Raw genomic sequence first — 12168 nt, forward strand, 5'->3', positions numbered from 1 at the left:
TCTTTTGATGTATAAATAGAGAAAAACATCGATTACGTACGAATTGAATAATCACTATCCACAAACATACATATATGATAGTTGATCACAATGAGTTAATTTCGAAGCTAGACTAGCTCAAAAAGAACAGACACCGAATTTATATCAGAACTGAATTTTTGTTTGCTTTTATCTTTACTAGCTTCGAATTATTTGTTCCGATTTCCATGCTTTGAATCTTCGCGTACAATAAATGAAGATTCTTCATTGTCTTGTCTTTTCACCTGTACATTTATACAGACCTCACAGTCCGTCAATAATAATCTATTTCACTCAAGTTTTTCGCGGCTAAACTGTGCACAAGACAATAAAAATCCACTTGCATTTGTGAAAGTACGTTCGATGAGGAAAAGTTAAATTATTTCCGCCAACAGGAGTTGCCAAAATAGTCGTCTCAGCAATCGGTTTGGGTGTACTGGCCTAATATATATGTGTGGTTTTTATGTGACATTTGAATGCTACGAACATTCGAAAGCTGTTCAGCATTGTTGAAAGAAAGAGAGAATGAAGCGAAAACCCTGCTGTGATAAGGAGGGAATGAAGAGAGGGCCATGGACTTCTGATGAAGATGAAGCTCTTGTTCAGTACATCAACAAAAATGGCCCGGGAAGCTGGAGGTCTCTTCCTAAGCTTGCTGGTAAGCACAAATTTATTTTTTTGTTTGCAATTTGTTCAGTTTAAGTAAATGCCTTAAAAAAAGGACCAAGTACAACTTTGTAGTATGAGTATGTAGCTGGTTTTTGAAGCAAAATGAAGCGATTATAGTTTGTTATGTTTTAGGCCTTCTCCGGTGTGGGAAAAGTTGTCGCCTGCGATGGACAAACTATCTTAGGCCGGATATTAAGCGAGGTCCCTTTACTCCTGAGGACGAGAAGCTTGTCATTCAGTTGCATGGAATGCTTGGGAATAGGTAATACAATCTGAAATTTATGCTGAATGCTGCAGTTTAAGTCATTATGTGGTTCTGTTTGTGTTCACCTACAAGAGCAATTTCTAATTTTATCGCTCCTAAATGCATTGATTCAGATGGGCTGCCATTGCAACTCAGCTACCAGGCAGAACAGATAATGAGATCAAGAACTTATGGAATACGCACTTGAAGAAGCGGTTGATATCCAAAGGCATTGACCCTGAAACTCACGAGCCCTGCACTTCCATGAATGGTTCACTCATAAGATCATCTGCATCCCCTTCAGCACGCCACATGGCGCAATGGGAGACTGCCAGGCTAGAAGCAGAATCTCGCCTCTCAAAAGAGTCTTCACTCGTGATTCCTCCTTCACATACAACAAAACCAGATGCTGATTTTTTCTTAAGAATGTGGAAGTCTGAAGTAGGAGACTCATTCCGAAACCTCAACAAAGTAACAGAACCCGAAAATTGTCCAAGCCCATTTTCTCAAGCGTCTTCAGCAAAAAACGGATCTGTTTCTGGCATAACTACAGAACTTTGCCTCACAGCAGCTGCATCAGAATTTCCACTGGAGAAAAAACTTAAAGAAGCCGATGATGACCAAAACCTCAAGTCCAACACTGATCATTATTATACAGCAACATCGTATTCTTCGAGCCCTGATGATCTGGAAGATCCATCCAACACTGCAGTACAGTTGCTCTGGGATTTTCCTGGCAGCAATGACATGAGCTTCCTCGAAGGACATATCGATAACTATGATATTTATAGAGCAATTTCAGATTATAGTACTTGAGCTGTTCCATCTACATTTTCAGATCAGCTAAATCGTAAATCCTCCAAGTATTCAGCTGTATTCGCATTCACTGTTGTAATGCATCAATTAGTCCCATATCGTCTCCTCATGGAACGATTCCTGCAGCAGATATAATATTATAGTAGATGCAGGGAAACTCAAAAAGAGAAAGTTGTGCTTGTTACAAGCATTCGGGTGTTTTCTAACTAGCCCTGTTTTGTTTCGCAGGATTATATATCACCGAATTATTAGCATATCTACTATGATTTTCTATTATATGTCATCCTTGAGTTTTTCCGTGTCCAAAGTTCATTTTCATGATATGAAATCAAACCGTGCTACGCCGCTCTAGAGAGCGGCTTATAAATGAATATGAAATAAGTGAAAATCTTTAGGAGCATATATTCTGTTTGGAGGAAATTAAAAATATATTCTTAGAGGCAAAATAATAAATTTAGGGGCGCAATCATTTTTCTATAAGAGCGCTAAAAAAAAAAAACTTTCAAGACTATCAACTTAATTAACGAACAAATTAAAATGAAGTAAAACCCGTTTTACTAATTTTAAAAATTATGACTTATAACTTTAAATGATTTATATGATTAGTTTGGAATTTAAAATGCCTGTTTTAATAATTTTGATTTATTTATAATTTGTGAGTTCTGTATATTTATGCGAAAAAATATAGAAAAATTTAAGTAAATGTTATACGCACACCTTAATGATAAAAAAAGGAGAAAGATATATGGAAAAAGTATATATATATAAAGAAGAAATAAGTGAATATATAGAATTTTAATTTTTATATGTTTTCGGATTTTAATTTTTTACTATTATATATGTTTTGGAATTTCATTTTATTTCGAATATATGTTTATACTATAACAATATGTGTTGCTTAATAAATTAAGATAATATAATATAGTATAAATTATGAATAAAACAAATATGCATATAAGTCGTGAGATTAACTGAGAGGACCTTCATATATTTCCTTTATTTATAAGTTTTAAATGAAGGCTTTTATACTTTTAAGAAGAAAAGGAGGGTTAAAGAAAAAAAGAGGAGGGTTTGCAATTGAAATCAAGTCGAAATCTATACTATTATATACTTATATATATAATATAATAAGCGTAAGGGAGATAATTTGGTCGCATGGTCACATGGTCCAAAAATTTATTATCCGTTGGATCGTATATTGAGCAAATAAGTACCGTTAGATTAGAACAAAATTAACTTCTAATTCTATAAAGCAACTGATATCTACTTGCATCTTTATAATTCTTTTTCTGAATTCAAAACAAATTTTGTCTTTCACATGTTTATGATTTTTTTAATCCGAAATAAATATATCCTACCAGCTTTAATTGTGGAATCATATAAATCGCACCGTCACAAAATTATTTTTATTTAATATATTTTAAAATTAATAAGCCAGATATTTTAATCCAAAATAAAAATTTCCTACCAGTTTTAATTGTAGAATCATATAAATCGCACTGTCACAAAATTATTTTTATCTAATATATTTTAAAATTAGTAAGCCAAATTTAAATCATATTATAATAATTTTAATATAAAATACATTTATAAATAAAATCTAATGGAAGTTGACGTCACATATTCTACTCAATATATATTAAAATTTGATAGAAAAAATTAATATTTTGGCATGATACATGAGAGAAAAGGAATGACTTGATTACAATAGTTTATTTGAAACCATTAATGACTGTGACAGTGTATTTTATACGGCATCGCCACTGTCGGATGATCCAACATGTGTAACCAGTTTTTTTTTTTACAGAAACAAGTCTGAAAAGTAGAACCTATATATTTTTACAATAGTTCCGACTTACAAACAAATCATAATTTCAAATTTTATTTAATTAAAAATTTTAATTTATTATTTATAAATTAAATTCTTTCGCACCACTTACAATATATTTAAAAAATTTATAAATAATTAAAAAACTCCCGTGCCTTGCACGGGCTATAAGCTAGTACTATTAAAGCCGAAAGATTGAAAATTTGGTCGGTCGGTACTTGAGCCAAAATACGGGCCTAACTATATAACCAATTACTTTTTTAACTGTACTAGAGTGACTATACTATTAAAGTCCAAACATTAAAAGTTTGGTGGGTGGGTACTTAGCCCAAAATACGGGCCTCACTATATAACCAATTACTTTTTTAAATAAAATATATTATTTATATTTTTAAGTAAAAAAACTCAATCTTTCAAAATAATATCGAGCAACATTCTAATTACTTTTTTAATTAAAACACATTATCTTTTTTAGATTTCTAACTAAAATACGGGCCTAACTAAATAACCAATTACTTTTTTAACTATATTATAATATTAAAGGCCAAACATTGAAAGTTTGGCCGGTCGGTACTTGGGCCAAAATACGGGCCTCATTATATAACCAATTACTTTTTTAACTAAAATATATTATTTATATTTTTAAGTGAAAAAATTCAATCTTTCAAAATAATATCAAGCAACATTCCAATTACCTTTTTAATTAAAACGCATTATCTTTTTTAGATTTCTAACTAAAAAACTGAGCTTCCATAATTAACACGGGCTACATATATATAAAAATATAATATTATTATATATAGTTTAATAAATAAATGGTGATATTTTCAACCAAAATACATTAACATTATTTTAAAATACTTTAAAGGTCTCATTTTAAAAGTAATATTATAACTCTATATTATACTATATATTACCTGTACAATTAAAGCCGAAACATGAAAAGTTCAGTTGGTCAATTGTAGGTAGGCATGTCGACGTTCGGTAAACCTCGACTCATGAACCTCTTTAATTTATAACATGTTATGATATATTTGTTATTATCTATAAAATCAAAACATTAAAAATTAGATTAGTATTTTTTTATAAGCAAAAATTAGATTAGTATATGGATTGGTATTTAGATTTACACGTCTTTTTAACTTATAATATGTTCTATATTATATTATTAATGATTAATAACGAAATATTAAATGTTGATTGGTTGGTTTATATCTTGGTTTTTAAGTATCCTTAAATTATTATATGTAAAAAAATATAGTTTAACATTCTCATTAAAGTATATATCTTCGGTCTAATTTTTAATTAGCCAATTGACGGACTCAATTATTAAAAATTTATTCAGCTGTTAGATGAAAAATTTATTTAACTAAAAAATAAATTAGTTAAGTTCAAAATATACATAATAAAATAACAAATATTATAACCGCCCGTGCGTTGCACGGGTTATAAGCTAGTATTTTATAATATGTGATCAAGTAAAAAACGCAGGAGTGTTGCTTGGATTAGTTCAGACTGAGTGCTTCGTGAGAATTTAATTATAAATTAAAAATGAATTTGTAATTTTTGTGTTTGGATAATTTTTTTAATATTTACAATGTATGAATTATAAAAATAACTAATATATTAGTAAAATATTATAAATTACTTTTTCAAATGATTTTATATATTTTTATAAAATTGAATTTCAGAAATAAAAATGAATCATTAAAAAACTTAGAATTTTCAATTTTTCAATCCAAGCTTATAAATTAAAATGACTCAGAAAATTTTTACACGACAGTACAGGTGAATTGATTTGGAATCATAAATCTGGAGTTAGGCCTCGTCTCTGTTTAGGCGACTCCAGTCTCCAGCACAATGTACGTACGAAACAGACCACTGCCAACTTGCTGTTGGTCCCTTCAGTAAATAAAAGGAAATAAATTATGACAATTTTCATAAATGTCGAACATTTAATCTTGTATACTCAACGAGTCAGTGTAAGCTGGCAGCTGTGTGTATCGTACATTACAAATATAAATTGACCCAAACTCGGATTTAAATCCGTTCTGAAAATTCACTTGTTTCGACATTATAGTGATTAAATTTTGGTACGGACGGCAGTGAGTATTAATTTCAGAATCATGAAAATGAGAAAATATTTCTGATTCTATTATCTGCTATACTGAATATTATGCTCGCTCATTATTCTCATATCTCGTCAAAGGAGAGTCGAGTCGAGCAGAATTGAGACACCGATTATTCAATAACAACATGTTTAAGACATATGTTTGGCACATCTTTTTCAATATGATTTAACATAGTCTCCTGGACCGATAGCGAAGGTCCATGATGTTTAATTATTGCTGTATTGTTTTTGTTGTTCAGCAAATTGTTCAACAACTATTTGTAGTTCACCAAACTGACTCTCGTATAAATTCAAAACACCATATGCATGAAACTAGAAATTCATAGACAACAGCACATGGAATAACCGCAAGTTTTCGTGTCTTTTTAATGTTTTGAGTTCGATTCTCGATCATTTTGATGCTTATATATAGTCAAGAAAAATTGTAAAACATTACAAATATTTTAATGAGAAAATAAGATTTTATTATAATGTTACCAACAAAAGCATGAAAGAAAATACAGCAAAGCAATAGTCCTATTACTAGAAGCTAGTAAAATATTAAAACGAAAAAAACATATATAAACAAATCAATAATGTAAGTAACAGATGGAAAGGAGTTTCCTAGCTTCACAAAGTAATCAAGAACCCTCATAGTCTCTATTCAGTTCTGGTCACAATCAATCAAATGTACCTACATACAAGAAGCAAAAAAGGTACCAAACACTTCAATTCTGTAAATTCAAATGAGTCACTCTTATGAAACGCATCATTTACCACCGTCACAGCTTTTTGTTATTGATGCCCCACGTCCCTTTTTACTGCCACATAAATATGAGTATTTATGCCTCCAATTAATTTATCCAACCACCTCAACCGGCTCACTTACTTCCCCACCACCACCACCACCTAGACTCGCTTGTTTGATGCCACTCACAACTTGTTTCAAGTCCCTTTGATGCACATTAACCTTGAACCCGTGTTTCATGAATAACGTGAGCGACATTTTCTGCTCGATTTTATGATCGGGGACTATAGTGAGCTTGTGTCGTAGCAGCACGGCTGCTACGATCGACTTCATTTGTAAATAAGCCAAATCTTTTCCGAGACAGATTCTCGGACCTGCATTGAACGACACGAACTTGTACATGTCGTGCATTGCGAAGGTCTTGCCGTCCGGGGTCAGCCACCTCTCGGGTTTGAATTCCATGACATCTTCGCCCCATGTACTCTTCATTCTTCCAGCGGAATATATTGAGTATGTTATGGATGAGCCTGATGGAACGAACGTTCCATCGGGTAAAATGTCGTCTGCCACGACATGTTTAGAGTCCTCTGGCACCGAAGGATACAATCGGAGTGTTTCGGACAATGCGGCTTTGAGGTACACCAAACGATCGACTTCCTCGTAGTCGAGCGGTTCGCTGAGCCACTTGGACACGTCATCGCCACGTGTCTCGACCAGCACGGTGCAGATTTCGCGCACAACTTTTTCTTCCACGGATGGATTGTTGATGATCAGCCAAAAGAACCAGCACATCGCGACGGATGACGTGTCGCGTCCAGCGAGGATGAAGTTGAGTGCCACGTGTTGCAAAAACTTGTCCGAGTAGGATTCTTTTTTCTTCATGAACCTTGACAACAAGTCATCATACTTGTTACAATCCCCTGCCTTCTGATTCAGCAATTCGAGCTTACGTGTATCGATGACCTCAGACAAGTACTTGTCCACGTGTGTAAGGCTCCGGCTCAAGCTGACCTCCAAGCCGAGTCGGAGCCATTTCTTCAACTTCCAAATAATTTTCGGAAAAATCATCCTCTGCAATGAAGCCTCCGTGGCTCGATCAAAAGCCGAGGCAAAGCTGTTATCAGGCAAGCCAGGCGCCAGCGTCTGCGGGTCCTTCCCAAAGGCCAAGCCGCATATGTTATCAAAAGTGAGCCGAAGCAACAGATCTTGCAAATCAACCGGCTTATCCTCCAGCTGAGCCGTTTTCAAAATCGGACAAAACCTCAGCTTAATGGCTTGATTCACCCACCGAGCCATGGCTTGTCGCAACGTCCTGGTCGTAAATTCAAGCGCAGCCGTTTTTCTCTGAAAAAGCCACGTCTCCCCATCCGAATTAAAAATCCCCTTGCCAAGTAAATCATGAAATACCGCTTGCCAAGTCGGCCCCTTGGGGTAATTTTCGAATCTCGTCTTCAAAATGTGCTCTAAATTTTTCGGATCACACGTTACCGTCACGAGGCCCTGCTTCCTAGCCAAAAATGGTATCGCACATATGCATGTCTGGTACGTACCACCGCACGCGCTGAGATTCTCCGCAATCCAGTCATGCAATTTGTTGCAATTCTCGATCAATCCCGGCAAGCTCCCCACCACAGGCCACACTCTCGGACCCTTGAGCGCCCTCGAGAAGAAAGTGAACCATATCAAATACACCGTAACACAACTGACCAACAACAAAACCACAGAAGTATCCATATTTTTCGAAAATTATGAATAAAAACACAATGTGTATGAGATAAATTTGTATAGAGAGGATTGTGTATGGAGAGGTGAAATGGAGTTGGAGCTTGAGATTGAGATAAAAGAGAAAGAAAGTAGATAATATTTATAGGTAAGAAAATGTGGGAGAAATAAATAAGGCCAGACTGTTATGAATTTACATCACTCACCTCAAATTTATTTTTTTTCTTTCTTTCTAACCATCAGATGCAAACTCATTAATGCACTAAAGAGCAGGTCGTTGGAGGTTTTCAAGTTAAAAGATGAGAGTTGAAAACTCGAAACTAAATCAATAAACTAATCGAATATTTTTGGAGCTGGGCTGGATCCCGTTAACCATTCTACTCGATCTTGCACAGGTCAACAAGAGAGATTATTGTGAATTTACTGCATGCATGGCTCTGGATTCTCGTAGAGATTAGTCTCACCAATAAGATACAGAAAACGCGTTTTCAACAATCTGAGAATTTATATCCCAGCTATATAGACATTTTGGATACTGAGATGAAAGTGGTTAAAAGGTAAAAATGGTAGACCAACCACAAACTAACCTAAAAAACAGCTAGCTAGTAGAGTGGGGTTGTTACTCCAAACCAACACCAAACAAACCACGGGTTATTTTTATGTATTATTTTTGAATTTCCAGTTTTAATAAAAAGTTAGACGTTAAATTATACTATTATTAAGCAAATATGTCTTTTAATTACTCTCTTTAAATGTTAAAAAACTAAAATGAGAGACTGATTTGGACGGATTCGAAATAGAATATAAAACAGTAAAAAATATATAACTCTCCTTCCGTCCAACTAATTTCTGCAGGAGGAGGAGCTGGAACTCTTCAATGCATTCACTCATTGAAGAGTGGAATTAATGAGATTAGTTGAGAAATCTGTGGATTCTCATTAGAGATATCAAGTGAAGGAGAGTTATAATGAAATCTAAAGGACATGATAATCATGATGATTCTGTAACAATGACTTTTAGTTTGAGACCAGGACTTATGGTTCATTCCTTAAATTAAATGAAAATTATGGGTGTTTGTTTAAATGAGAAAATGATTGATCCAAGCTGGGTTTTTTTTCATTTAATTTAGAACTTCAAACAAAACTCTGATAGATATGTGATGGATATTTGCTATATTAATTTGATTGCAAGAGGATAGTTACGTTTTGCAGGTGTAACACTAATTGTGTCAACGTTTTATATATAACTTCTTATTTCTAATAATGAACAGAAAAATTGATAAGAATACTGTTTTATGACATTTGCTTGTTAACTTCACTAATAGGAGAATTAATATCAGCAACCAAATACAATTGAATCCATTTAAATTTATATTAATATGATCCTGATTATATATTCAATATCTTATATAAACATTTATATTTGATTCACTTAGGTATCAGAGTTGTGTTTTAACAAAAAAAAAATGTAAAAATTGCAAGAACTTTTGAAAACCTTAATAAGATAATCACTGAATATATTTATTGTAAACTGGATTTAAGAATTCGACATATCTCACTTAGATTTTTAAATCTTATTAGTTATATTCAAATAAAAATTTGAAGAAATTTAAAATATTGTGATGATATTTAATATATATTTTAAAAGTTAATCATAATCCTTAGAGAATCTACACGAATTTAAAATATGATTATACACAATCAAGAGTTCACAAAACTTATCGATATTAAATCCAAATTAAAATAATATTTCAAAACCTAATTATATCCAACAGCTTATTAATTTTATTAATGAATTTTATAATTTATACGACTGATAGAATCCAAATCCAAATCAATTACAGGCTTAAATCATAGAGTATAAATTATCAGATTTTTAAAAATCCGTGTAAATATCCCAATTTCAAGCAAGACATGTGCTTGTACTTGGCTTAAAATTAATAATTTCGTTCCTGGGAAAGAAGAAATCTAATCAGTGTCTTTTCATTTGATCTTTCTAAAAGCAGATTCCGTGTGCTTATGTGTGATGTTTTTTTGTTTATGAACCTAAATAATTAAAACTAAACATTTTTTTCCCGAAAATCATAAATGAAACATGGGGTTTTATTCAAGTCACAGCTCATAGTTAGGTGAACTGCCTACTACCGATATACACGTAGAACTGCATATGTAGCAATAACTATGGATGCGTTACTGAAATTTAATCTCTGTCCTTTCAGGCCATCGTTTAAAAACAGTTTTTATTTTATGCGCGTATTTTAGTTGCTTTGATCACGTAGTTTTGCAAAAAAGAAAGCTAAAATAATTTATAACATTATCGATTTAAATACATAAAATGATAAAATTGGAGAACTCCTTAAAAACAACCCCTCCTAATTTGTAATAGCAAGAGCATTTATGATTTCTGATGTCGTATAACTAAAAACACTCCATATTGTAACCCTTAACTGCCTGCAGAATCTTGTGGTTTTGACTCTGGGGACTCACTGGTTTCAATGCCATGAAATCTGCAGCGAGCAAAGTCAACCAGGTCATGAATTTTTGGATATAGACAAAAGTCAAACATTTTATGAACGGAGATAACATAAAATATTTTGGATATCTCTGCAGGTATTTGACAGAGGATAGGTTAACGCTTAACTACTTGGAAATTTCGGGAGTCTGTGGATTGACTTGAACTCGATAATTCCAATGCAGTGATGAAAGTCAACGTGGCTTCATGAATTTCTGGGGAAATAAAAGTCAACTAATGTGTGTGTACTGACACAAATTTGGGAGAAATAAAAAAACGTCAGCTATCTAGTTTTGGAATACGGGCCAACGGTTCTGAGTTTTACTGCTACGTATATCGTGTGCATGCAAGCATGCAGAAGCCTATGCAAACATATGAAATTGGGGGAACAAAGCGGAAAGTAATTAGAGATTTAGAGGACATTTGATTAATGATTAATTATTCCAATTAACGGGAATCAAAATTTCATACTCCCTCCGTCCCGAAAAGATTGAACTGTTTTGACTTTCACGGAGATTAAAAAAAAAGTACTCCCTCTGTCCCTCTCATTTCTTTACAGTTACTATTTTGGGATGTCCCTCTCATTTCTTTACATTACTATAAATAGTAAGTTTTTCTAATCATTACACCCACTATCTTCCTCTACTATCTCATATTTAACAATAAAAACTACTATTACACCCACTACTTTCCTCCACTATCTCAAATCTACTATTAAATATTGGTAGGTCCCACCACTTTACCAACTTTTCATCTAACTTTACTCATTTTCCATACATTGTCTTGGTCTCCGTGTCCCCCTCCAATGTAAACAATTGAGGGGGACGGAGGGAGTAGTAAAAGAAATTAAATTAGTTGAAAAATTGGTAAAGTGGTGGGATCCATCAAAATTTTAATAATAGATTTGAGATAGTGGAGGAAAGTAGTGGGTGTAATAGTGTTTATATTATTATAGAATAGAGATAGTGGAAGAAAGTAGTGGGTGTAATAGTTAAAAGTAGTGTTCAAAAATAGTAAGTTTAATAGGTTCATTTTTTTTGGGATGTACCAAAAAAGAATAAGTGTCAATTAAAATGGGACGGAGTGAGTATAATAAAATGTATTTAGATTAACAACTTTTTTGGATGAAAACCTCATTCCTTGTGCAGGTAAATCATTCCATCCCCATTCTTCATTCTTATATTAGGTATCCTCATTATCCATTCTTATTCTCAATCAACCACCCGAACACCTTCTAAATAAATATTAATTCCTTCACCATTTTTAAGATATTTATTAGTGATATTTGAAAAAAAATAATTAATTAATTTTTAATATATGTGATGTTTTTAAAATAGACCTGTAAAAAGAGATGAGGAGGTAGTAATCTCTATTTGCACAGGCCTATCATTGATTTTTCTGATAAATGACTGAGCTCTTTTTACCTTCACGAGTATAAAGAATAAATGAGTATGAGATATTTTTTATTTTTTTGTCAGGAAATGAGTATGAGATATTTAAAT

At 32.8% G+C, this 12168-nt stretch overlaps 2 protein-coding genes across 2 annotated transcripts; one reads left to right on the forward strand and one right to left on the reverse strand.

Annotated features, from left to right (window-relative positions):
- Positions 1-397: 397 nt before the first annotated feature.
- LOC108209465 (transcription factor MYB17) lies at positions 398-2048 on the forward strand. The gene is made up of 3 exons (XM_017380384.2): positions 398-676; positions 820-949; positions 1066-2048. Exons 1-3 carry the CDS (start codon positions 544-546, stop codon positions 1745-1747), a joined length of 945 nt encoding a protein of 314 aa, XP_017235873.1. The 5' UTR covers positions 398-543; the 3' UTR covers positions 1748-2048.
- Positions 2049-6244: 4196 nt separating this feature from the next.
- On the reverse strand, positions 6245-8310 carry LOC108209464 (cytochrome P450 86A8). Its single transcript, XM_017380383.2, has one exon. The coding sequence runs from the start codon at positions 8165-8167 to the stop codon at positions 6545-6547; it is 1623 nt and encodes a 540-aa protein (XP_017235872.1). The 5' UTR covers positions 8168-8310; the 3' UTR covers positions 6245-6544.
- Positions 8311-12168: the final 3858 nt, after the last annotated feature.

This window comes from Daucus carota, chromosome 2 (genome assembly GCF_001625215.2).
Source record: "Daucus carota subsp. sativus chromosome 2, DH1 v3.0, whole genome shotgun sequence".
Taxonomy (NCBI): Eukaryota; Viridiplantae; Streptophyta; class Magnoliopsida; order Apiales; family Apiaceae; genus Daucus; species Daucus carota.

Coding starts and splice junctions, on each gene's coding strand:
- LOC108209465 (XM_017380384.2), top strand. CDS start 544: ATGAAGCGAAAACCCTGCTGTGATAAGGAGGGAATGAAGAGAGGGCCA. Junction 677..819: donor GTCTCTTCCTAAGCTTGCTG/GTAAGCACAAAT, acceptor GTTATGTTTTAG/GCCTTCTCCGGTGTGGGAAA. Junction 950..1,065: donor CATGGAATGCTTGGGAATAG/GTAATACAATCT, acceptor GCATTGATTCAG/ATGGGCTGCCATTGCAACTC.
- LOC108209464 (XM_017380383.2), bottom strand. CDS start 8,167: ATGGATACTTCTGTGGTTTTGTTGTTGGTCAGTTGTGTTACGGTGTAT.